This window comes from Saccopteryx leptura, chromosome 1 (assembly GCF_036850995.1).
Source record: "Saccopteryx leptura isolate mSacLep1 chromosome 1, mSacLep1_pri_phased_curated, whole genome shotgun sequence".
Classification (NCBI taxonomy): domain Eukaryota; kingdom Metazoa; phylum Chordata; class Mammalia; order Chiroptera; family Emballonuridae; genus Saccopteryx; species Saccopteryx leptura.
In genome coordinates, this window is record NC_089503.1 from 312975338 (window position 1) to 313000161 (window position 24824).

Genomic DNA, 24824 nt, shown 5'->3' on the forward strand with positions numbered 1-24824 from the left:
CAACTCATCCCAGTCCGACGCTCTAGCCAATGTGCCACCTCCTGGTCAGGCTTAAATCTTAATCTTAAAACTGCACTTTCATGAGCATACTTTACAGTCAGTTCATACATGCAGAGAATTATCTTTAAATTTTTCTTTGTAATTTAGGAAGTGGAAAAGAAAAGGGAATAGTAATGTTAATGTGGGATATAAGATTTAATTGTTTTCTGTTTCTTATTTTTAGATGGGAATGATGAACAACCCTAATCCTTATGGTTCACCATACACTCAGAATTCTGGACAGCAGATTGGAGCCAGTGGCCTTGGCCTCCAGATTCAGACGAAGTCTGTGCTACCAAATAGTTTATCTCCATTTGCAATGGACAAAAAGGCAGTTCCTGGTGGAGGAATGCCTAACATGGTGGGTAGTAATCTATCTACAAAATTATCTTTAGCCTGGAATTTTAAGAAAAAATTATGTTAAACTTGCATCTCTTCTACTATACACACTGCCTTATAATGGGTGGCCCATGTGTTTGAGGAGGTTTATGCCCTCCTTACAGTTCACATGATATTTTGTCACTTGTGGCATTGATCAGTACGGGTGGTGGTTCAAATAGGTGTGATTGGCGTCACTAAAATGAAAGTTTTGGGTGTCTGCTATAGTATGCAGTTTCTGCTTATGAGCATGTCTATAGAATAAAAAAGTGGAACATTTTTCTTCGTCTTAGTCTTTTACATTGTATCATATATTTATTGAATGCCTATATTTGATACTCTAGAAATTGAGGCAGTAGAGATAAAAAGATTAATAAAACATGGCATCTTTGTCCCCAGAAATGTTTACTTCTTTATTGGAAAAACGAAATTTCTTCCAGACTTCCTAAAAGTTAATTATTCACTCACCTAAAAGATCCTGCTTCGCAAGAAGCTACTTTGTTCTTCACAACCTTACTTGGACGGGCTCTTTAATACAGATTTCTTGCTTTTCCCTGTCCCACTCGAGTTTACCATGTTCTCTTCTTTCTGTTGCTTGCTCTATATTATACGTTATTTGATTATACATTTGGTGTAATATAAGTACTTTGTTTTCTTATTAAATTGAACTTCTCAATGGTAGGACCATCATTTATTTATTTTGGAATCTCCTATGTCAAGAAATGGAGTCTGGCTTATAGTAGTAGACTGTCCTTAGATGTTTTAATTGAAAATATCCAGGTTCATATTTATTAAAGAGATAGCACATTATGACACCTAAAATTAAGTATATCTCTTATTGTTTTCTCTTTTAGGGCCAACAGCAGGCCCCTCAGGTCCAGCAGCCAGGCCTTGTGACTCCAGTAGCCCCAGGGATGGGTTCTGGAGCCCACACGGCTGATCCAGAGAAGCGCAAACTCATCCAGCAGCAGCTTGTGCTCCTTTTGCATGCTCACAAGTGCCAGCGCCGGGAGCAGGCAAATGGGGAGGTGAGGCAGTGCAACCTTCCCCACTGTCGCACAATGAAGAATGTCCTAAACCACATGACGCACTGCCAGTCAGGCAAGTCTTGCCAAGGTGAGTGAGCTCAAAGGGTTTGCGTGCTCAGCAATTAATATTTACATCAGAGAAAAAAGAGAAAATATGATCAACTCTGCTTTAAGACCCCTTTATTCTCTGTACAATATTCTAAAATAAATATCAATTTGTACATGAGTATGGATGTGGTAGGAGAAGAAAGTTTTAAAAGACTTCCTTTTTGTGATGATTCTTCCATCCAAGTACTAACCAGGCCCGACCCTGCTTAGCTTCCGAGATCAGACGAGATCGGGCGCGTTCAGGGTTGTATGGCCGTAGACTTTGTGATGATTCTTAATATGTCCCCAGTATAGCATACTTTAAAAATTACTGAGGGTTTGCTAACTATCATGAAGCCCAAAACTAAAACAGTGTTACCCAATTTAATACAGTTTGTGTATTTGTGGAGTCACTGCAAATCTGTTTTTTAGAATACAGTAGATTGCACTGGTTGGTGGTGAAAAATATGGGCCCTGGAGCCAGACTTCCTGAGTTTGAATCCCACTTTGGGTACACTTTGACTTGGTGCAAATTACCCACGTTTTGCCTATTTTCTCAACTATAAAATGTGAGTGCTAATAGCTACCCATTAGGGTTGTTATGATGACGAAGTGAGTGAATAACATCTGTGGCACTTGCAAGTGATCAGAATTAGCTGATACGTAAAAATTTTCCGTTTTTAGTGGCACACTGTGCATCTTCTCGACAAATCATTTCACACTGGAAGAACTGTACAAGGCATGATTGTCCTGTGTGTCTCCCCCTTAAAAATGCTGGCGATAAGAGAAATCAACAGTGTAAGTGATTCAATCTTTTTAAACTTTAATTTATTGATTTTTAGAGAGAGAAAAACATCAGTCTATTTCTGTATGCCCTGACCAGGAATGCGACTGGGGATCCAGCTGGTAACTTCTACATATTGGGATGATGCTCTCTAACCAGCAGAGCTATCTGGATAGGGCAGTGATTAAATCTTTTGAATCTTTTATACTGAACGCATTCTTAGACACCCTCCCCTGCCCCCAGGGCAGGATTTAGAGCAGTGGTAGTCAACCTGGTCCCTACCGCCCACTAGTGGGCGTTCCAGCTTTCATGGTGGGCGGTAGCGGAGCAACCAAAATATAAATAAAAAGACAGATTTAACTAGAGTAAGTTGTTTTATAAAGATTTATTCTACCAAACTTAGTAAAAATCTGACATAAAGTATTTGGTAAGTAATTATTATTATATGCTTTAACTTACTGTAACTCTGCTTTATAAACTTTATAAAGTAAAGTTACTTCCCTACTTTATAAATCATCGTTACTGTGGAACCAGTGGGCAGTTAGAAAATTTTACTACTAACAGAGATACAAAAGTAGGCGGTAGGTATAAAAAGGTTGACTACCCCTGATTTAGAGTATTTGATTATGTGAAGTTCCTGTGGCTACCTAGTTTTCACTTTTCATTAATTTCATATTAATGAGGTTAGAATTGAACTGCTTATTTCCTAAAATAAAATCCAGAAACTCAGTCATTCTTTATAAAAATGATAGATGAATTTATGTTCCATTTTTAAATTTATGAAAACTTAAAAGATCATTGCTTTAACATTGAGCAGTTACTCCTCTATATTGGTGTTCTAAATATGTAGATACTTTGAAATAAATTACTTAAAGAATAAAAAAGGAAATTAAATTTGCCTGAGATGATGAGATGCTTTTCTTAGAGAAAAGGGAAGTCAAAGGTAGAGACTTAAGTGCAGCTACCATACCTCTGCTCTAAAATCAAAACATTGAATGACAATTTTGGAAATATATATGCAGCATGTGTAAAAGGAATTAAACTTTATAAAGTAATGTAGAAATCATGGAAAACCCAGTAGAAAATTTAGACTAGGATCAGAAAATTCACTAGAGGGAGTAAATACCAAAAAGTTCACTGTTCAAAGAAGAAATGAAGTATCATCTCTCCCATCACATTGGCAGAAACATTGCTCCCTAGTGTTGGCATTTGTGTGTTTCTGAGGCATTCATATATATACTGTTGCTGGGAACATTGATACAGCTGCAGGAAGGCTTTTGGGTATTTTGGGGTGAAAGCCTTTTCATGCCAGTTTGCATCTGGAAATATTTTTCAAGGAAATAATGGGGGAAAAGATGCATGTAGTGAGATGTTTCACAAAACAATAAATTTTTGGTTTTTCAAATTCATTGAAATGTCAGTTGTGTGTGTGTGTGTGTGTGTGTGTGTGAGAGAGAGAGAGAGACAGCACCTTTAATACTGTAATACCATTTTCTTTTGCCTTCTCTAGCAATTCTGACTGGAACACCAGTTGGACTTGGAAATACTAGCTCTCTAGGGGTGGGTCAACAGTCTACACCCAGCCTAAGCACTGTTAGTCAGATTGACCCCAGCTCTATAGAAAGAGCCTACGCAGCTCTTGGACTACCCTATCAAGTAAATCAGATGCCGACACAGCCCCAGGTACAAGCAAAGAACCAGCAGAATCAGCAGTCCGGACAGTCTCCCCAAGGCATGCGATCCATGAGCAACATGAGTAAGTTTGTGTCCTCCTAGTGACAGATGGAATATTTATTATGTCTTTAAATGCCGTGTAATATGTAGGATTAACTCCTTAGGGTACTTCATGTATTATTAGCCTTTGTATATGTGTTGCTGGTTATACTGCTAATAGTTATTATTATATATATGCTGCTAGTAGTTTTGCCCCTGATTTGTCACTTGTTTCTTGACTTTGTTTATGGTGATTATTGCTCAAATTTCTAATGTCTTTATGGCTTCAGAGTTTGGAGTCTTAAAAGGGTAAACATTTCTTGTGATATTTTCTTCTAGTACTTTTATAGCTTTCCATTCTTTTTTTCCTTTTTTAATTTATATTTTGTTGGTGGTGGCAGTAGTGGCATTTAAAATAAGCTACCTTGTTTTTTGTTTTGATCTAGATGCTAGTCCTATGGGAGTAAATGGAGGTGTAGGAGTTCAAACACCTAATCTTCTTTCTGACTCGATGTTGCATTCAGCCATAAATTCTCAAAAGTAAGTTTTATTTTGGTTTGTGCTCTGTGTCGTTTTCTAAACATTTGTTAGAATTTTTACAGTTTTTTAGTTTCTTTGATATAATATATCCTTGATGAATAAAAACAAATATATTTTTGTCCATACTTAAGGCTTATTATAACCTATTTGAAATCATATCATTTTTTTGAGGTAACCTACACCATCTGGTATACATTCGGCAGTTGCTAGTACGCAGCTACTTTAAAAATGAGTTCACTCTATCCTGGTGGGTTTTTTTACCTTTTTACACTTGGGGACCAGTGAAAATAGAATTATTTAGGGGGCTGCTAAAGCTGAAATCATCCTGAGCATAAGCAAATTCAACTAAGATCATTGGTTCTGTAATCTTCACCATAAGGGCAGTTAACTCTTTCACAGAACTGCGCAAAATTTCTGGGGGACCAGTCCACAGACCTGCAGTTGAAAAACACTGCTTTATCCCATTGTTAAGAATTAGTCCTTTGCCCAATGATTTCCCTGGGATAAGCTTTTAAAGTGGTAGCATAGTTTTATAACACAAGACTTAGCTTTCTAAACCGAAATCTTCTTCCTTCCCTCCCCATAATAAAATGTTGTAGGTTAACACTTTGCCTCACAGAAGCACAAACACATGTATACTCTTTTCCCCCAGACTTCTTTATGTAGTAGCTAGACTTGTCACAGTTTATGGGACCCATTGCAGTTACCACTTTCAACTCTGCTTAAATGAGATCATCTTGCTGCTTACCTCTTCATTAAAAAAAACTGTTTCACCACTCCTTTTTAAAGCCCAATAATGAATGAAAATGCCAGTGTGGCCTCCCTGGGTCCTATGCCAACAGCAGCTCAACCATCCAGTACTGGAATTCGGAAACAGTGGCATGAAGATATTACTCAGGATCTTCGAAATCATCTTGTTCACAAACTGTAAGATTGTAGGCATATCTTATTCTTAGGAGTTACCCTGTCAGCATGCTTTCAATCTGCCAGGCACTTAACCAGATGAAGAATACTGTTGATTCTTCTGTAGCTTGGCTGTTGCTGCTAATATACTTCTGTTCCTGTGGCTTTCTTGCTTCCTAGTCTGTGGTTCTCAATTTTTTCACCATCATTTGTTAAAAATCTCCTCAGCTTTAAGTGTGTGAACTATTCTGGATATGACAGTAATTAAATATATTAAACTATTCATTTTAGTGTTACTACCTTTACAAAGTTAATAATTTAAAAGAAAAAGTAGGTCTCATTAGAATATGGCAGTGGCAACAGTTATCTGTTGTCCCTAGTAAAGCTTTTATTAGGTGATAAGCTCAATCAGGTAGGATGGTGTGTGAGCCTCCAAGAGCACACACACCAATAATTGTGTGAAAGAGTTTGCATTATTTGTCAAGAAGTTGATATATACTAGGCACTTGGACTCATAAACACTGTTTTATTTAGTGCTTGTCAGAATAAAGAGGAAAAAGGCAAATAGAGTGGAAAAACATGATGCGCCCAATATCAGAAATAAAGAGCTTGGGCCTCACTGATGACAGAACTTAGATTTCAGACAGCACACAGCATTTTTATTCTTGGAGAAAGCAGTCTTTTTTTTTTTTTTTTTTTTTTTTTTTTTTTAAATCTCCACTTAATAGAAGGGTTTAATTCATCCCATCTATATTTGTTATTAAATGAACAGAAGTAATTATTTGGAGTCGATCATCTGAGTTGATGTTAGAAGCTAGTATATGCCTCTGGCATTTTTTCCCCACCATCTCAAGTATTCTTCTAAACTTCCATTTATTTCTTCTCCTGGTTCCTTCAAGTACTATACAACTGTACATGAGATAACCAAATTATAAAATTAATAGCTAGAAATCAGCATTTGTCAATCTTTAGGAACACCAGTGCCAAGCATTTTGTAGGAAATAGCTAGAAAATAAAATATATTTAGCAGAACCATAATGTATTTCTGACCCCTTTACTTTGTTTTTGATCTTTTAAGATTTCATAGTGATGATTCAGTTTTATTTTACTAGGCTGAATAAATGTAGGCGAGTGAATGATCTGAAAGCTGTTGATAATTGATACTGTAACAAAGGTCAGGTTTCCTCACTTCCTTTATGCAAATTGCATAATATAATTTTTTGCTCCAAATTAGAGATACAGGGAGGGGCCAGAGAGTATGTTTATGGAATCATTTCTTATGTTCAGGTCGGGAAAACCTTTTATTTGTCACAGAGACAATTTCATTTTTGGTCAGTATTTTATATTTGAGCACATTCCACACCATTTTAAAATGTGTACATTGTACAAAATGAGAAAACACTAATCAGAAAAAGTTTACAGCACTATACATTTCTATGGGGAGATCAAAAAGCTGACATGTTGTAACAGTGGTGGGATTCTCTATTCTAGTGTTCAAGCCATATTTCCTACTCCGGATCCTGCTGCTTTAAAAGACAGACGGATGGAAAACCTAGTTGCATATGCCCGGAAAGTGGAAGGGGACATGTATGAATCTGCAAATAATCGAGTGAGCACCTGTTTTTTTCTATATATAGTCAGAAATGGACCTGTTCTAGTTGCTTAGTTTATTCCTCTTTGTAACATGTACTTTGAAAGATACCCTTTAGCTGTCCTGTCTTATTCTCACTGCATAGTCAAGATAACAGCAATTTAAGTAATTTTCTTAGAGTATATCATCAGGAATTTTAAATTTTTCCTCTTAATAATACAGTGCACTCACATGGCACTTTATCTGGGTTGTCCTTCTGTCAACTTAGAAAGTGGTTGAGCTGTTTCCAGCTCTGTGCTCTTTTCATTGGAATATGATGAATCAGCTGCTTAGTATTTTCATTTCAAGTAGTATTAGTGTTTCTATACATCAATTCAACTTTCTTCCCTAAATTAGCACTTTTTAAAAATTTATCTATTGATAGTAGAGAGAGAAACATCAAATTGTTCCTTTAGTTGTGCATTCATTGGGCGCTTCTTCTTTGTGCTGGGACTGGGAATAGAACCTGCAACCCTGGCATAGCAGGATAACACTCGAACCAGCTGAGCTACCCGGCCAGGGCCTACATTGACACTTTTTAAAAACGTAGCATGGCCCTGGCCGGTTGGCTCAGTGGTAGAGCGTCGGCCTGGCGTGCAAAAGTCCCGGGTTCGATTCCCGGCCAGGGCACACAGGAGAAGCGCCCATCTGCTTCTCCACCCCTCCTCCTCTCCTTCTCTCTGTCTCTCTCTTCCCCTCCCGCAGCTGAGGCTCCATTGGAGCGAAGATGGCCCGGGCGTTGGGGATGGCTCCTTGGCCTCTGCCCCAGGCACTAGAGAGGCTCTGGTCGCAATAGAGCGACGCCCCGGAGGGGCAGAGCATCGCCCCCTGGTGGGCATGCCGGGTGGATCCCTGTCGGCTGCATGCGGGAGTCTGTCTGACTGTCTCTCCCCATTTCCAGCTTCAGAAAAATACAAAAAAAAAAACGTAGCGTAAAAAAAAAAACCAAAAAAAAAACGTAGCGTAACTTGTGCATGGGCTATAAATTGCACATGATATTTTGGAAAATCGACTGTAAGAGGTTACACTTTACTATGTAGATCAATAATAAAGCTGCTTTTCACATGATCATTCTGAAATGACCTCATGTTTGGAATAAATTTGAGAATGTTGATTAGGTTCTTCCCCTTTTTAGTTTCTGCCTACCTCTTTAAACGAGGCTAAAAGCTGTTCTTAGTTCATTTTTTCTGTTACCTAATGGTAGTTCTTTTTTTCTCATCTCAATTTTATTTCCAAAATTCAAAAAGGCGGAATACTACCACCTGCTAGCTGAGAAGATCTATAAAATCCAGAAAGAACTTGAAGAAAAACGAAGGACTAGACTACAAAAACAAAACATGCTCCCAAATGCTGCAGGCATGGTGCCAGTCTCCATGAACCCAGGGCCTAACATGGGGCAGCCACAATCAGGAATGGCTTCTAGTAAGTGTTTTTTGTTATAGTTGATTTGGAGAAAATTTGGTAATAAATGATTCCTCACCAAAGTCATTAATTTATGCAACTGTTCTAGAGTTTTCAGATGACTTTTTTTTGCCTTTGCAAAAAAAAGAAATCTCTAGTAAAAGTAGTAGCTAAACTGTATATTTAAAGTTTCTGGGCATGGTACTTAACATGTCTTGATAATCTGGCATCATTTTAGAGCCTAAGATACTCTTCTCTCACAGTGACACTTAGGAAATGATAGCTCTCAGTTTTTCACTGACTTGCATTTGTTAGGCAGCCAATGGATGTAGTCTGAGTAGGTTCAAAGACTCCACTAACTTGCATACATCCAAAACAAAATACCATATTACTTACATTGACAAAGTATGTTCAAAGGCTAAGAACTGTTCCTTAGAAGCATCATTTAAAATTCATTTTGACAGTTTATGTGTTCTAGTTATAGAAGACATCTCAGACTAATGAATCAACCAGATAGCCAGGATTATTATTCATTGCCTTATTTATTCAATGACACATTAGTAGGTTTCTAGCAGTGAAATGTGGTTTTAGATACATAATAGACAGAATATAAGCCATTTAAATGATGTAAAGAAAGGCTATGATAAGGAAAAGGCTGTATTTCTTGAATCAGTGTAAGTTGATGACCTATAGGTAGCGTCAGCTGAGCCAGCAAGTACCAACTCTTATATGCCATCAGTGGATTATAGGTGGGCTTAGAAATTTGTCCCCTTCAGGCCTTGAAATACTGTAGTGGAAAACTGTTGGTTGCCACTGGCTTTTAGCAGCCTCATATGTTCATTGCCACGTACTAGATACATTTCCTCATTGGGCCATGCTATGAAAAGAATTGAGTAGAGCAACAGCATTTCTGGCTGAGGAATAGTATACATAGAGGCCCATTAGTAAAGGAAAATACAGGTATTTTTTTAATTAGGTAGGAGAACAAATGTTCAGAAACAAAGTTGACCAGAGCTGAGGAGACTGCTTTAGGGCTAATGGTTTGAACTAGGGGCAAAACTAAAGTACAGAGACTAGTAGACAAATTTGTGATACTTGATTGTGATAGAATTTACTTATTTAAAAATTTGAGCCAACTTCAAGTTCTTATCAGATATTAAATTGTAGTCCTGTGTTAGAGTAAAAACAGTATGGTACAGGCCTGACCTGTGGTGGCACAGTGGATAAAGCATCGACCTGGAACACTGAGGTCACTGTTTCAAAACTCTGCACTTGTCTGGTCAAGGCACATATGGGAGTTGATGCTTTCTGCTCCTCCCCCCTTTCTCTCTCTCTCTCTCTCTCTCTCTCTCTTTCTCTCTTTCTAAAATGAATAAATTCTAAAATATATATATTTTTAAAGTATGGTACAGTGCAGGCAGGAACACGTTAGTAGCACTGAATAGTCCTAAGTATATGTTGACCTTTAGCTTATACTAAATCTGACATTTTGTAGGAGATTCCTCCCTTACTCCATATACAGAAATTAATTGTATAAGTGTCAAAAAGTTTAAACTTTAAACCCAAAACTGAAAGTATAATACAGAATACTGAAGAAAATATAAAAAGAAATGAGAAAGGTCTCTAAACTAGATACTACCTGGAAGCTTTTTTTATTTTTTGCGGGAGAGAGGGACAGATAGAGACAGTAAGGGAGGGAGAAAGAGATGAGAAACATCAGTTCTTCTTTGTGGCACCTTAGTTTTTCATAGATTGCTTTCTCATACGTGCCTTGACCCAGGAGGCTGCAGCCGAGCCAATGACCCCTTGCTCAAGCCAACAACCTTTGGGCTTGAGCCAGCGACCATGGAGTCATGTCTATGATCCCACACTCAAGCAGATCACCTCTGGGTTTTGAACCTAGGACCTCAGTGTCCCATGCCAACACTCTATCCACTGCACCATCACCTGGTCGGGCCTACCTGGAAGCTTTGAAGAAAAAAAATGACAACAAAAGATACAGTAGGCCCTGGCCGGTTTGCTCAGTGGTAGAGCGTCAGCCCAGCATGTGGAAATCCCAGGATCGATTTTCGGCCAGGGCACACAGGAGAAGCACCATTTGCTTCTCCACCCTTCCCCTTCTTCCTTCCTTCCTTTCCTTCCTTTCCTTCCTTTCCTTCCTTTCCTTTCCCTTTTCCCTTTTCCCTTTTCCCTTTTCCCTTTTCCCTTTTCCCTTTTCCCTTTTCCCTTTTCCCTTTCCCTTTCCCTTTCCTTCCTTTCCTTCCTTCCTTCCTTTCCTTCCTTTCTTTCCTTTCTTCCCCTCCCGCAGCCATGGCTCCACTGGAGCAAAGCCCAGGCTCTGAGGATGCCTCCGTGGCCTCCACATCAAACGTTGGAATGGCTCCGGTTGCAATGGAGTATCACCTCCTAGTGGGTATTCTGGGCGGATCCTGGTTAGGAGCATGTGGGAGTCTGTTTCTCTGCCTCTCTGCTTCTCCTTTCAGAAAAATACCCCCCCAAAAAATAAATAAATAAACATAATTAATGGACATACCAAGGAAAATATTTTCAATATTGAAAGGCACTAATTTCCTTAATATATAACCTGAATGGGGGAAAATAGATAAAATATTTGTGAAGTGGGAAAATAAAATGAAAGAATTAAGTATAAAATCAGTATAGACTGTTTTGGGTCTCTAAACGTTTAAATAGGTGTTACTGACGTGACAAAAAAATATATGCTCTAAGAATTTAAATGGTTATTCATTCCTTTAAATCCAGTTGCTTCATTTCTAGGAATTTAATTCCAAGCAATAATGGTAGAATTGCACAGAAATTGTCACAAGTAGCATAACTTAATGGAAACACCAGAAACATCCTAAAAGTGCCCCAGTATTATATTGGTAAACTAATCATACAGCTATACACTATAATATTGTAAAGTTGGCATCCCAGAGCATTCTCTTTATACCCAAGCGTTGGAAGACTGAACAGATTCTAACTAGTCAGCGGGAGCTGTGGACTTTTAAAAGTGAGTCCTGGCCAGGTGACTCAGTGGATAAAGCGTTGATCCAGGGTGCAGAAGTCATGGGTTCAACCCCCAGTCAGGGCACATATGAGAAGCAATCAGTGAATACACAACTAAGTAAAACAACGATCTAATGCTTCTCTCCTCCCCCTCTTCTTTCCTCCTTCTATCAAATCAATGGGGAAAATTTTTTTAAATAAAAATGATGTTCAAGCTATGGCTGACAGAATGACAGCTCTAAAGTGATCCACCTAACTCTTTTTGAGCCAAGAGCACAACCTAAGTAGGCTTGCCCTGCTACAGAGACAAATAACAATTAGAAAAAAATCTAGCCTGGGGTCCTTGAGTAATTAAAACTGCAATCAGTTTAATAGAAAAGAATTTGAGGAATTGTTCTGAAAAACTAAAGACATTTTCAGAAGAAAAAACTTAAACAGAAGAAATGAAAACATAAAAGGATAGCAGAAACTGGAAAAGCCACAGGGGTAAAATGCCATATGATCAATAACAAAACAGTAGGTAGAGCTTAAATAGCTTTATTCTAAATGGTTCAAAATAAAATGAAGAGGGAAAGGGATAGGGAGATTATAGATGTAAAAATCAGATTTGAAAGATCCAGCAAGCTAATAATGTAGGTGCAGAATCTGCATTTTACAGATGAGGAACTGAGGCACAGAGAGGTTACCTAAGTTTGTGGTAGTATTAGTGAGTGGCAGAACCTAGAATCAAACCCACATGTTCTGTCTTCACAGTCTTTAAACCATTAAGATCTTAAATAAGCAAAACTAATAAAAAGTTTTAAAGTTTCAAGAAAACTTTCTTAAAAGAAAAGGCTGAATCAGCTAACCAAACCCAGCTCATCACTCTCTTAATGAAGAGAGAGATGAGGAAGCATCCAGAAAATTAAACCAAGCTATAATGATAAATGTGGCTAAGTGAAAAGCTTGAAGTGTGCCATCAGGGAAAACGAGTTTAATAGGATAGACAAATATATGCACTCTCATGTTCATTGCGGCATTATTTATAATAGCCAAGATATGTTCATTGGTGGATTTATGTGTATAGAAAATGGGGTGTAGCCAGACCTGTGGTGGCTTGCCTGGTCAAGGCACATATGGGAGTTGATGCTTCCTGCTCCTCCCTCCTTCTTTCTCTCTCTCTAAAAATGGATAAATAAAATATTTTTAAAATGTGGTATGTCTGTCTATATACATAATGAAATAGTAGCCTAGAAAAAAAGGATATTTTGCTATTTGCAACAACATGGATGGACCTTTAGAGGGAATTATGCTAAATTAGACAGAGAAAGATGAATACCATCCAATCTCACGAATATTTTCAAAAAAAAATGAGCTTAGATACAAGAAACAGTTTAGTGTAAAATTTGTTTATTTTTGCGAAGTATAATACACTTATATAATGAAAGTGTGGCTATCGTCTGTGTATAGGCCTAGACCTGTGATGGCGAACCTTTTTATAAAAACCGTCCACTTTTGTAGTGCTGGTCAACCTGGTCCCTCCCGCCCACTAGTGGGCCTGTAATGGAGCAACCAAACAGGTGCCACGACTGTATTGTGTCTTATGAAGTTTTTGATTGTCAGATCCATGTGTGTAATTTGCATTGAGAGTATTTGTTTACTACATGCTGGTGCTTCTCATCTCCTTTTTTGTCTGTCTCTCTCACGTGCACAAAAAAGAATATTTGTTTAAATGTGAATGGTGTACATTTCAATTAATGGTTTTATTTGTAGACATCTATTCTTTATTTCTAAATATTTATCTTAAAACCTATCATCAAAATGTTCCTTCAAGTGTTCATCAGATGTTTTTATGATAAATGGAAAATTAAGAGTTACCTAATAAGCCAACAGTAGATTTTATGACAGCTGATGCCATGCAGTTAGTAAAAAAACATCATGTACATTGTAGTTGTAGACAAAGTGCTTGGGCCAAATGTGGGCAGTAGGATTATGTTTCTATCTTTTTCCTTTGATTAGTCTCACTTGTTAAAAAATCAGAATTTGCATTTTAAAATCAGGATTTCTGGCATCCTTTAAAAATGGAAGGATCCAGCAGATTTGGCCTGTTTCAGGGGCACTGTTTCACATAAGGGGCACTGTTGTCTATAGCTAGAGCAGTGGCTTCCTGTTTAGAAGGGTTGTGCTTTTTCTACTTCACTACTATTCCCTGTTGTCTCAGGCACTTGGTCTTTTCCACTGATTGATAGTAACTGCTTGGCCCCTACTGGCACTTAGCTTATAATATCTATCCATATTATTTGAAAGGAGAAAAAGTTCCTTATATATTAGGTAAAAACTTTGTTTTGTATACAGTGTATGTGAATACAAAGGTGGAAAATTAAAACTATTAATAGAGGTTTACCTCTTTGCTGTGTTCTCTAAATTTTTATATAGTGAACATAGGCTAGACATGTACTTTTGTAAGTCTTGCACAGTTGCAGGTAAGAGATTATATTACTAAGTGTTCATCACTTTTCAGTTTTCAATTTGACTGCATTATTGTTTTATTAGGGGGAATATTAGTGGTAAGTCCTTATGAACTTAGTATCTTGAATTTCAGTAAGCCACGTTGTTGTGGGATCATTTTTATTAAATGAACAAAAGTGACAGCAGAATTTGAGAATTGTCTGAAGTGCTGGTCTTGTCACTAGAGCACAGTGCACTGAAGAAGGCCTGAGTCACAGTGCTTTGAATGGGGGCTGTGTGGAGTAGAGGCTGGTCACTACAAGCTTTCTGTCTTTTCCCAGGGTGCCGTAGAAATATTATTTTCTCTGTGCACCATGATGTGAAAAAGGTTGGCTAGTGCTGCACTAGAGGGTGTGCATGTAGTCCAAGAAAACATTAGACCTTTATGTATTCATATTTTAATCTCTATTTCTGTTTTTGTATTTAAGAGGTTCATAATGTGTAGTATAGTAGAATATATATAGTATTTTTTTTTTTTCCATTTTTCTGAAGCTGGAAACAGGGAGAGACAGTCAGACAGACTCCCGCATGCGCCCGACCAGGATCCACCGGGCACGCCCACCAGGGGCGATGCTCTGCCCATCCTGGGCGTCGCCATGTTGCGACCAGAGCCACTCTAGCGCCTGAGGCAGAGGCCACAGAGCCATCCCCAGCGCCCGGGCCATCTTTGCTCCAATGGAGCCTTGGCTGCGGGAGGGGAAGGGAGAGACAGAGAGGAAAGCGCGGCGGAGGGGTGGAGAAGCAAATGAGCGCTTCTCCTGTGTGCCCTGGCCGGGAATTGAACCCGGGTCCTCCGCACGCTAGGCTGACGCTCTACCGCTGAGCCAACCGGCCAGGGCTATATATAGTATTTAAATGTTCATAGCACATAAAAACACATGTAACTGGGGTACATGTACACAAATTTGGTTACTGGACAAAATCTGGCTCTTGTCTGTGGAGATAGTCTGCTGCATACAATCCAAAGGATCTGGCTTAGTCAAATAATAGTATATTAAATGCTACACTGCTCACAAAAATTAGGGGATATTTTATCATTTCATATTCATTTTGAAATATCCCCTGATTTTTGTGAGCAATATATAATTTTTAAGATTTTACATTATTTTCCTGTCAGTACTGAAAGCACCATAGCTCATAAAGGAATGTTCTAAAACCATTTGTAGGCATTTTTTAATATATTTTAGAACTAGTGTTTTCTTTAGGTTCCTGCCTGATTTATAGTTTTTGTTTTGTGATTCATACTGAATTCTTTAAGACATTACTAAAAATATTTTGTGGGTTTTCTGTTTAAAGGAAAGGGAACCTGGCTGAAAAATGCTTTTCTGACCATTTTTCTATTCCACTCTAGACGGCCCTCTACCTGATCCATCTATGATTCGTGGCAGTGTGACCAACCAGATGATGCCTCGGATAACTCCACAACCTGGTAAGTTATGGAAGAAATCCATGTATTTTCTGTGGCCTTTATATTCTTTTCTTTGTTTTTAAATTTATTTTAGAGATAGAGGAAGTAGAGAAATGAGAAGCATCAACTCACAGCTGCTTCATTTTAGTTGTTCATTGATACGTGCCTTGACGAGGGAGGGAAGGATCAAGCCAGTGACCTCAGGGCTTTGAACTGGGGACCTCAATGCACTGGGTCAACACTATCTACTGCTCCACCACCAGTCAGGCCTTAACCCTGGCCTAATTTTTAAGCAGAGTCCCTGGTATACTGCAATATTGTACTTGCCACCTGAATTCTTGCTGGTATCATAATTACCTGCATGAGAAATCTGGAAACATTTTGGAGCTGGAGCCCAAGGAGAATGGGGAGGGTGAGAAGAGCAGGTTGTCTAGCAAGTTAAAGCTCAAAAGACATTAAATGATCAGCATCCATTTAAAAACAGCTGGCCAAGATTTATGTTAATTCACAATGCCCTACTGTGGCTGATGTGCAATAGATTTATTCACAGTTAAAAAGTTTCCTTTATTTGTCCTTATAAAATGATATAGAATCAGAAGTAAGAAATCTTTTATTCATTGATTTCATGAAGGTGTTCAGATCTAATATTTCATACTTTTATTATAGGTTTGAATCAGTTTGGCCAGATGAATATGCCTCAGCCCCCTATTGGACCCCGGCAAACTTCTCCTCTTCAGCACCACGGACAGTTAGCTCAGCCTGGAACGCTCAACCCAGTAAGTTTGACCTCTTTGGGTAATCTCTTTTGGCCTTTACCTGACATTTTTTAAATCCTTTATCTTTGTTTCTACTTTGTAAACAAGAAATCTCACACTTGCTTAATCAGCTGACTATAAATGATTAGCCTTAACTTTGATTCTTTCTGTAAATCTGTTGGCCCTAATATAGACATGATTAAATGATTATGTGTGCTTTAGAGATGAGAATAAATAGACAATGAACACTAAAATCTGTAATTTTCACCTGTCTCTCTTTATCTATAAATTGCTTTTAGGGATTTATCCTACAGATATAATCACTAAGATACTAAAAGGGGGGGCCCTGGCCAGTTGGCTCAGTGATAGAGCGTCGGCCTGGCGTGCGGGGGACCCGGGTTCGATTCCCGGCCAGGGCACATAGGAGAAGTGCCCATTTGCTTCTCCACCCCCCCCCCTCCTCTCTGTCTCTCTCTTCCCCTCCCGCAGCCAAGGCTCCATTGGAGCAAAGATGGCCCGGGCGCTGGGGATGGCTCCTTGGCCTCTGCCCCAGGTGCTAGAGTGGCTCTGGTCGCAACATGGCGACCCCCCTGGTGGGCGTGCCGGGTGGATCCCGGTCGGGTGCATGCGGGAGTCTGTCTGACTGTCTCTCCCCGTTTCCAGCTTCAGAAAAAGAAAAAAAAAAAAAAAAAAGATACTAAAAAGGTATATACTTTGACAAAAATTCATATGACAGATGTTACGTTATACATTCTGTGTTGAGGAAAGGCACGTGTGTCCTGAATGCATATTAGGAGATTTGTTAGGTCAAATCATGGTGGTACATCTGTAAGTGATAGTTTCAGAACTTATGATGTCCTGAAAGCTTTAAATGAAAAAACCAGATTTCTAAAGTTATATATATTTTTGATCCAGTATAGTTAAGAACTGTCTTGATTATAATTTATACAAAACAAATACTACGTGAAAGATTTGTTTCCAACTACTGTTACAGTCATAGTATTGGAAAGTTTATCAGAGCAGCCAGTCCTTTCCCTGGAGTTTCAGTTTTTAGTAGCTTGCACACTTTGACATAATCATCTCTTTTCTATAATAGCTGTCTTCCCCAGAAAGGAAACTGTCTTCTGCAATGGAGGGGCATTTGCCTGGTCCTAGCGACTGGAGAAAAGGGACTCTAAGCATCTTTTTGAAAGCTCTAAACCTGTTACCAACCTTTGGTTGGCCCCCACCCTTTCCCTGTCTTTGAGTTAGCTAGTACCTCTAATTCTTGAGCCTTTTTGGAGTTTTCTAGTATAACGTCTTCTATATTTATTCAGGGGTCTATTGGTTTTTATTTTAATCTGTAATACACATACTTTTCTTAGACTGTGGAGTTTTTGGCCTTTGGTACTTTATAATTTTTTTTTTAATTAATTTATTTTTTTATTATTAATTTTAATGGGTGACATTGATAAATCAGGGTACATATGTTCAGAGAAAACATCTCTAGGTTATTTTGACATTTGATTATGCTGCATGCCCATCACCCAAAGTCCAATTGTCTTCCGTCACCTTCCAACTGGCTTTCTTTGTGCCCCTCCCTCTCCACCCCCAACCACCACACTCTTGTCCATGTCTCTGAGTCTCATTTTTCTTTTTCTTTTTTTTTGTATTTTTCTGAAGTTGGAAACGGGGAGGTAGTCAGACAGACTCCCGCATGCGCCAGACCGGGATCCTCCTGGCCTGCCCACCAGGGGGCGATGCTCTGCCCAGCTGCGGCATCGCTCTGTTGCAACCAGAGCCATTCTAGCGCCTGAGGCAGAGGCCACAGAGCCATCCTCTGCGCCTGGGCCAACTTTGCTCCAGTGGAGCCTTGGCTGCAGGAGGGGAAGAGAGAGAGAGGAAGGAGAGGGGGAGCGGTGGAGAAGCAGATGGGCACTTCTCCTGTGTGCCCTGGCCGGGGATTGAACCTGGGACTCCTGCACACCAGGCCGATGCTCTACCACTGAGCCTACCGGCCAGGGCTCTGAGTCTCATTTTTATGTCCCACCTATGTATGGAATCATATAGTTCTTAGTTTTTTCTGATTTACTATTTCACTCAGTATAATGTTATCAAGGTCCTTCCATGTTGTTGCAAATGATCCGATGTCATCATTTCTTATGGCTGAGTAGTATTCCATAGTATATATGTACCAAAGCTTTTTTAATCCACTTGTCCACTGACGGACACTTTGGCTGTTTCCAGATCTTCGCTATTGTGAACAATGCTGCCATAAACATGGGGGTACATTTCTCCTTTTGAAACCACTAACTTACACCATTCACAAAAATAAACTCAAAATGGATAAAAGACTTAAATGTAAGCCATAAAACCATTAGCCTCTCAGAAGAAAACATAGGCAGTAAGCTCTCTGACATCTCTTGCAGCAATATATTTGCTGATTTATCTCCACGGGCAAGTGAAATAAAAGACAGGATAAACAAATGGGACTATATCAAACTAAAAAGCTTTTGCACAGCTAAAGACAATAAGAACAGAATAAAAGGACAAACTACACAATGGGAGAACATATTTGACGATACATCCGATAGGGGTTAATAACCAAGATTTATAAAGAACTTGTAAAAGTCAACACCAGGAAGACAAAACAATCCAATCAAAAAATGGGCAAAAGAGCCTGACCAGTCGGTGGCGCAGTGGATTGAGCATTGGACTGGGATGCAGAAGCACCCAGGCTCGAGACCCCAGGGTTGCCAGCTTGAGCGCGGGCTCATCTGGCTTTAGCAAAAAGCTCACTGGCATGGACCCAAGGTCACTGGCTCAAGTGGAGGTTACTCCGTCTACCGAAGGCCCACGATCATGGCACATAAGAGAAAGCAATCAATGAACAACTATGGTGTCGCAAGGAAAAACTAATAATTGATGCTTCTCGTATCTTTCCGTTCCTGTCTGTCTGTCCCTATGTATCCCTTTCTCTGACTCTGTCTCTGTCCCTGTAAAAAAAATTTTTTAAAAAAATGGGCAAAAGAAATGAATAGACACTTCTCCAAAGAGGACATACAGGTGGCCAATAGACATATGAAAAAATGCTCAACATCACTAATCATTAGAGAAATGCAAATTAAAACCACAATGAGATATCACTTCACACCAGTCAGAATGTTGCTCATCAACAAAGAATAAGTGCTGGCAAGGATGTGGAGAAAAGGGAATCCTCCTGCACTGCTGGTGGGAATGCAGACTGGTGTAGCCACTGTGGAAAACAGTATGGAGATTCCTCAAAAAATTAAAAATCAGCCCTGCCCGGTTGGCTCAGCGGTAGAGCGTCGGCCTAGCGTGCGGAGGACCCGGGTTCGATTCCCGGCCAGGGCACATAGGAGAAGCGCTCATTTGCTTCTCCACCCCTCCGCCGCGCTTTCCTCTCTGTCTCTCTCTTCCCCTCCCGCAGCCAAGGCTCCATTGGAGCAAAGATGGCCCGGGCGCTGGGGATGGCTCTGTGGCCTCTGCCTCAGGCGCTAGAGTGGCTCTGGTCGCAACATGGCGACCCCCCTGGTGGGCGTGCCAGGTGGATCCCGGTCGGGCGCATGCAGGAGTCTGTCTGACTGTCTCTCCCTGTTTCCAGCTTCAGAAAAATGAAAAGGAAAAAAAAAAAAAAAAAAATTAAAAATCAAACTGCCTTTTGACCCAGCTATCTCACTTTTAGGAATATACCCCAAGAACACTATAGCACTATTTATAATTCTTTCTTAAAGGCTTATGTTTGTTTGGGATAATTTAAGAAATGAAACGATTTAGATTTCATGGTCACATGAATGGTCACATGTAACATTTCATGTTACCATGAACGTTGCAAAATTTGTTTGGACACAATTTGTAACACCAGCATGAACAAAGATCTGAAATTCTGATTGACTCTCCTCACTTCACAGTGTATGCAAAGAAACAGTTACCTCTACTCAGTGATAGGTGCATTTGTGTGTCAAAGAATTTGTAACCTCTTGTAATTTCTCTAGAATAGATTTAGATAAACTGAGGCTTCCCTCCATTATTTTAGCATGAGAGTCAGCTGTTGTGCTACCCAGCCCCACCCTCCCCACAGCAGGACCAGAGCAGTTGGTGATTCCAGATGCTCTAGGGGAATAACTGTAATAGAGCAATTTGGTGCTGTGTTTTTTTGTGTGCAGCCTATGGGCTATGGGCCTCGAATGCAGCAGCCTTCCAGCCAGAGCCAGTTCCTCCCCCACACTCCGTTCTCAACACAGGGAATGAATGTAACGAATATGCCTTTGGCTCCGTCCGGCAGTCAAGCACCAGTGTCTCAAGTATGTCTCACAAATGGATTTTCTTACTTGTTTTTATGAGTCTACTGTAAGTTTTGTATCGGGAAGGGTGGCAGCAAATAGTGGATGAGAGTAGATAATTTTTTTCAAGTTATTTAATTAGAACAGTTATAATCATGGGGTATCCTGAACAATGAAAAAGATTACTCTATGGCATAACTATGCCAATTGTTGCAAACTAGGAAAGAAATTAAATTGATGGTTACTAGTGAACCCTCTAAAACTAAATCTTAATGACAGTTGCCATGCAGAATGAAGAAGCTAGCTGAAGAGAGCATAAGGCCAGAAAACATTGTGTTCCCTGTCCCTGCAGTGACTGAGGCAATTCTGCTGAATTTTTGAAGTCTACTTAACTGTACTATATGATCCAAAGATATGCCCCCAATAACAGACAGGATTTTTATCATATTTTTAAATGGAGGCATTTATTGCCATTTTCTTTTTAATCAGTTTATGTCCTTAAATGCATATAGCCTCCTTAGGTAAATATATCTTTAATACTCTTCTTTTTTATTGCCATCTCACTATCTTTTTCATTTTAACAGGCACAAATGTCCAGTTCTTCCTGCCCTGTGAACTCTCCTATAATGCCTCCAGGGTCTCAAGGGAGCCACATTCACTGTCCCCCTCTCCCTCAACCAGCTCTACATCAGAACTCACCCTCTCCTGTACCTAGTCGTACCCCGACCCCTCACCACACTCCCCCAAGCATAGGGGCTCAGCAGCCACCAGCAACAGCCATTCCAGCCCCTGTTCCTACACCTCCAGCCATGCCACCTGGACCACCTTCGCAGGCCCTGCACCCACCTCCAAGGCAGACACCAACACCACCACCAACACAACTTCCTCCCCAAGTGCAGCCTTCCCTTCCTGCTGCTGCCTCAGCTGACCCACCACAGCAGCAGCCTCTCTCACAGCAGAGCACGTCAGCGTCTGTTCCCACCCCGACGGCCCCGCTGCTGCCTCCACAGCCTACCACTCCAGTAAGCAGGGACTTGGGTTTTGGCAGAATCGTTTCAACTGAACTGTGGTGTTTGAAGTACTTCTGTGCTGTGTTGTTTCTGTTATCTCTGTTTTGTCTCTTACTGTCATATCCTCAGCTAGACTAGACTTTGTTTGTACTTCAAGACTTTCTTTTCCTTTCTTTTCTCTTTTCTTCTCCCTTTCCCTCCAATTCTTTTCTTTCTTTTTCCTGCTGTAGTACTTAGTGTAGATGGAATTCAAAGATTTTGTTTAGGTCTGGTGTTGACCATGCTATGTTTCATGTTGCATTCTGAGGCTTTAAGGCATGTAAGGAGGGTGGGACCACAAGGGGAGAGAGTCTATAGTACACTTTGTATGCCCACATAAATTTTAAAGAATCTTTTGTAAATCACGTGAGCTGTAAAATGAACAACAATAAAGTCATGGATTTATGAATGTCTGTGGTTGTAGCTATTAGAAAATTATGATCTAAGATGAGAAAAGAATGGACCTGGAACAGGTTAGCTTCCTTGTGAGGGGCTGTTTTATATATATAATGGAAATCTAAATTCATGTCTTAGTTGCGTCCTTACTAATAGAACTCTTGTGTGAAGGCTTAAAACCTTCTACTCGATCACTGATACTACTGTTTTCATTCCCTGTCCTATTGGTGAGCTGAGAGATCCTATTAGTCACAGCTACTTTATAGCACACTGTTCTTTAGCAGTTGGTTCATCCTGGCTTCTGATGGGCAAGAAAGTATGGAGTACAGAAAGGAAACTTAGTTTTACTATTTTCTTTAGGGTAGTAGTTTCTGAAAGTACTAACCTTTCATGATGAGGCTTTTTATTGGAAGACATAGGAAAAAGATGAGAATGGCCACCATTAGAATGTCATCGTTCCAAACAGCCACGTAATAGGTTCATTATAGTCTATTTGAAACTTTTCCTAATGAGAACTTAAAAACAAAAGTCATCTTTCTTTTTTTTCCATTTCTTCGTAAATGTGAGCTCCTCTAGAGATAGTCATCTCTGAAACCTCCATTGCTTGCACACTGCCACAGAATGGTAGTCACCAAAGAGCCAGTGGATGGCTCTTATTTACTACAAGGGGATGAAAGAGGCAGTAAGTGAAAGCACAGTTAATGGATATAATGGTACCAGCCTAGAAATAGGTGAGCGACCATGCCATCCTGTTGTGTAGCTTAAATTCTGGTTGTATAATTGGCATACTTTTTGTGTTTTTCCCCCTCTTACAGCTTTCCCAGCCAGCTGTAAGCATTGAGGGGCAGGTATCAAACCCTCCATCTACTAGTAGCACAGAAGTGAATTCTCAGGCCATTCCTGAGAAGCAGCCTTCACAGGAAGTGAAAATGGAAGCTAAAATGGAAGTGGATCAGCCAGAACCAGCAGATACTCAGCCAGAGGATATTCCAGAGGTGAGAGTAGGGTAATTATGATTACTTGGTTAGGAACTCAGTCTTAGGAACCCAGTGAAACATATTCCAGGAAAGTATTCTGATAATTAGGTCTCATTTCATTGATTTCCATATGAGAAAAAGGTCTTCAGATACCTCCACAAGGTGGGGAGAAGGGGTAGGATAGTGATCTTGCCCTGGCCAGGTGGCTCAGTGGATAAAGCGTCATTCCAGGTTCACTGAGGTCTTGGGTTCAATCCCCAGTCAGGGCACGTATAAGAAACAATCAATGAGTGCACGACTAAATGGAACAAGTGGAATGAGTTGATGCTTCTCTCTCAAATCAGTAAGATTGGCAGAAAAAAAGAAAAGACAGTGATCTCTTACTGCTTCTTGTTGCATGTCTGGAATACTAAAATATCTTCCTTGCCTTTAGACTAAAGCAGAAGACTGTAAAGTGGAAACTACAGAAACAGAAGAGAGAGGCACTGAATTAAAAGCTGAAACAAAAGAGGAGGAAGACCAGCCAAGTACTTCAGTTACCCAGTCATCTCCAGCCTCAGGACAGTCAAAGAAGAAGAGTAAGTCTCTCAGGCTCTGTGTTGTTGGAGGAAGGGAGATAACCAAAGAACAGGACTGGGATCAGGCATTAGGCTTCTTGGGTCCCAGAAATTGACTTCATTGTGATTTCATTAAGCTTAGAGCCCTTGGCCTGGTTTCTTTATTAACTAATGTTGGAAAAGAATTTATTTTTTTAAGGAATATTTGCTTCCTGGAATCACTAGTCAATTAGTCATACCCATCATTTCTTCAGTGTTGGGTGATTAACACACTGCCAAAATTGTCTTTTTCAAAGGAGAGAAATTAAATAACATCCTTGAAATGAAGAAAATAATAGAAACAATAGTAACATTTATTCTTATTGTGCACCTGGTGCAATGCCACACCTGCATTGTCTCATAACGTCAAGAAAAGTACAGTATGAGGCTATTCATCCCATTATATAGCCAGGAAAAGTGAGGTTCTGTAAGTTTAAGTAACTTGCCCTAACTTACTTAGCTGATAAATAAACCCAAGTTGGCTAATACAGAGTCTCTACTCTGAACCACTCTGTTGAATATTGATGAATCAAGTCAAGTTAGCAACACTGCTTAATACAGTGTTAAATAATTCTCACAGAAATTAGCTAAGTAGGACTAGAACTTACTGGGGCTGTCATGACCCCTATAGTGGCATAAGTAGAACTATCTCAAGGGAGCATCCCCTTGCTCCTGAAGAGGATGTATATAAAAGTGTTCCATTAATACAACATACTTTTAAATGTTGATGTTAACTTATTTTCACTTAAAAATAAGGTGGTAATATATTGCGGTTTTATTTTAATATAGGCTGCAACAAACCCAATCTTACGATTATATTAGGATTCTCACTTTTTAAAGCCAATCTCACAAATTTGATTAAATTGTGGGGTTTTTTTTGTTGTTGTCATTGTTTTTTTCATTTTTCCGAAGTTGGAAACGGGAGGCAGTCAGACAGACTCCCGCATGCGCCCGACCGGGATCCACCCGGCATGCCCACCAGGGGTCGATTCTCTGCCCCTCTGGGGCATCGCTCTGTTGCGACCAGAGCCATTCTAATGCCTGAGGAAGAGGCCACAGAGCCATCCTCAGCGCCCAGGCCATCTTTGCTCCAATGGAGCCTTGGCTGCGGGAGGGGAAGAGAGAGACAGAGAGGAAGGAGAGGGGGAGGGGTGGAGAAGCAGATGGGCGCTTCTTTGTGTGCCCTGGCCGGGAATCGAACCCGGGACTCCTACATGCCAGGCCGACGCTCTACCGCTGAGCCAACCGGCCAGGGCCGATTGTGTTTATTTTTAATATAGCCAAGAATGAGATGAAGAAGCGTGTGTGTGTGTTTCATGTCAGCCCCAACATTGAGGTGAAAAGTACCTGAAGTGCTAATAAAT

The 24824-nt window shown here is 40.0% G+C and overlaps 1 protein-coding gene across 2 annotated transcripts in view; it reads left to right on the top strand.

Moving 5' to 3' along the window:
• EP300 (E1A binding protein p300) overlaps positions 1 to 24824 on the top strand; it is an 88377-nt gene that overhangs the window by 38078 nt on the left and 25475 nt on the right. For both annotated transcript variants that reach the window (XM_066358509.1, XM_066358508.1), the window contains 14 exons: positions 224 to 400; positions 1272 to 1533; positions 2217 to 2330; positions 3827 to 4072; positions 4476 to 4569; positions 5359 to 5496; positions 6964 to 7081; positions 8350 to 8524; positions 15348 to 15425; positions 16071 to 16180; positions 20326 to 20463; positions 21027 to 21464; positions 22703 to 22882; positions 23298 to 23442. In XM_066358509.1, coding sequence (XP_066214606.1) covers positions 224 to 400; positions 1272 to 1533; positions 2217 to 2330; positions 3827 to 4072; positions 4476 to 4569; positions 5359 to 5496; positions 6964 to 7081; positions 8350 to 8524; positions 15348 to 15425; positions 16071 to 16180; positions 20326 to 20463; positions 21027 to 21464; positions 22703 to 22882; positions 23298 to 23442 — 2413 coding nt within the window. The remainder of the gene's footprint in view (positions 1 to 223; positions 401 to 1271; positions 1534 to 2216; positions 2331 to 3826; positions 4073 to 4475; positions 4570 to 5358; positions 5497 to 6963; positions 7082 to 8349; positions 8525 to 15347; positions 15426 to 16070; positions 16181 to 20325; positions 20464 to 21026; positions 21465 to 22702; positions 22883 to 23297; positions 23443 to 24824) is intronic.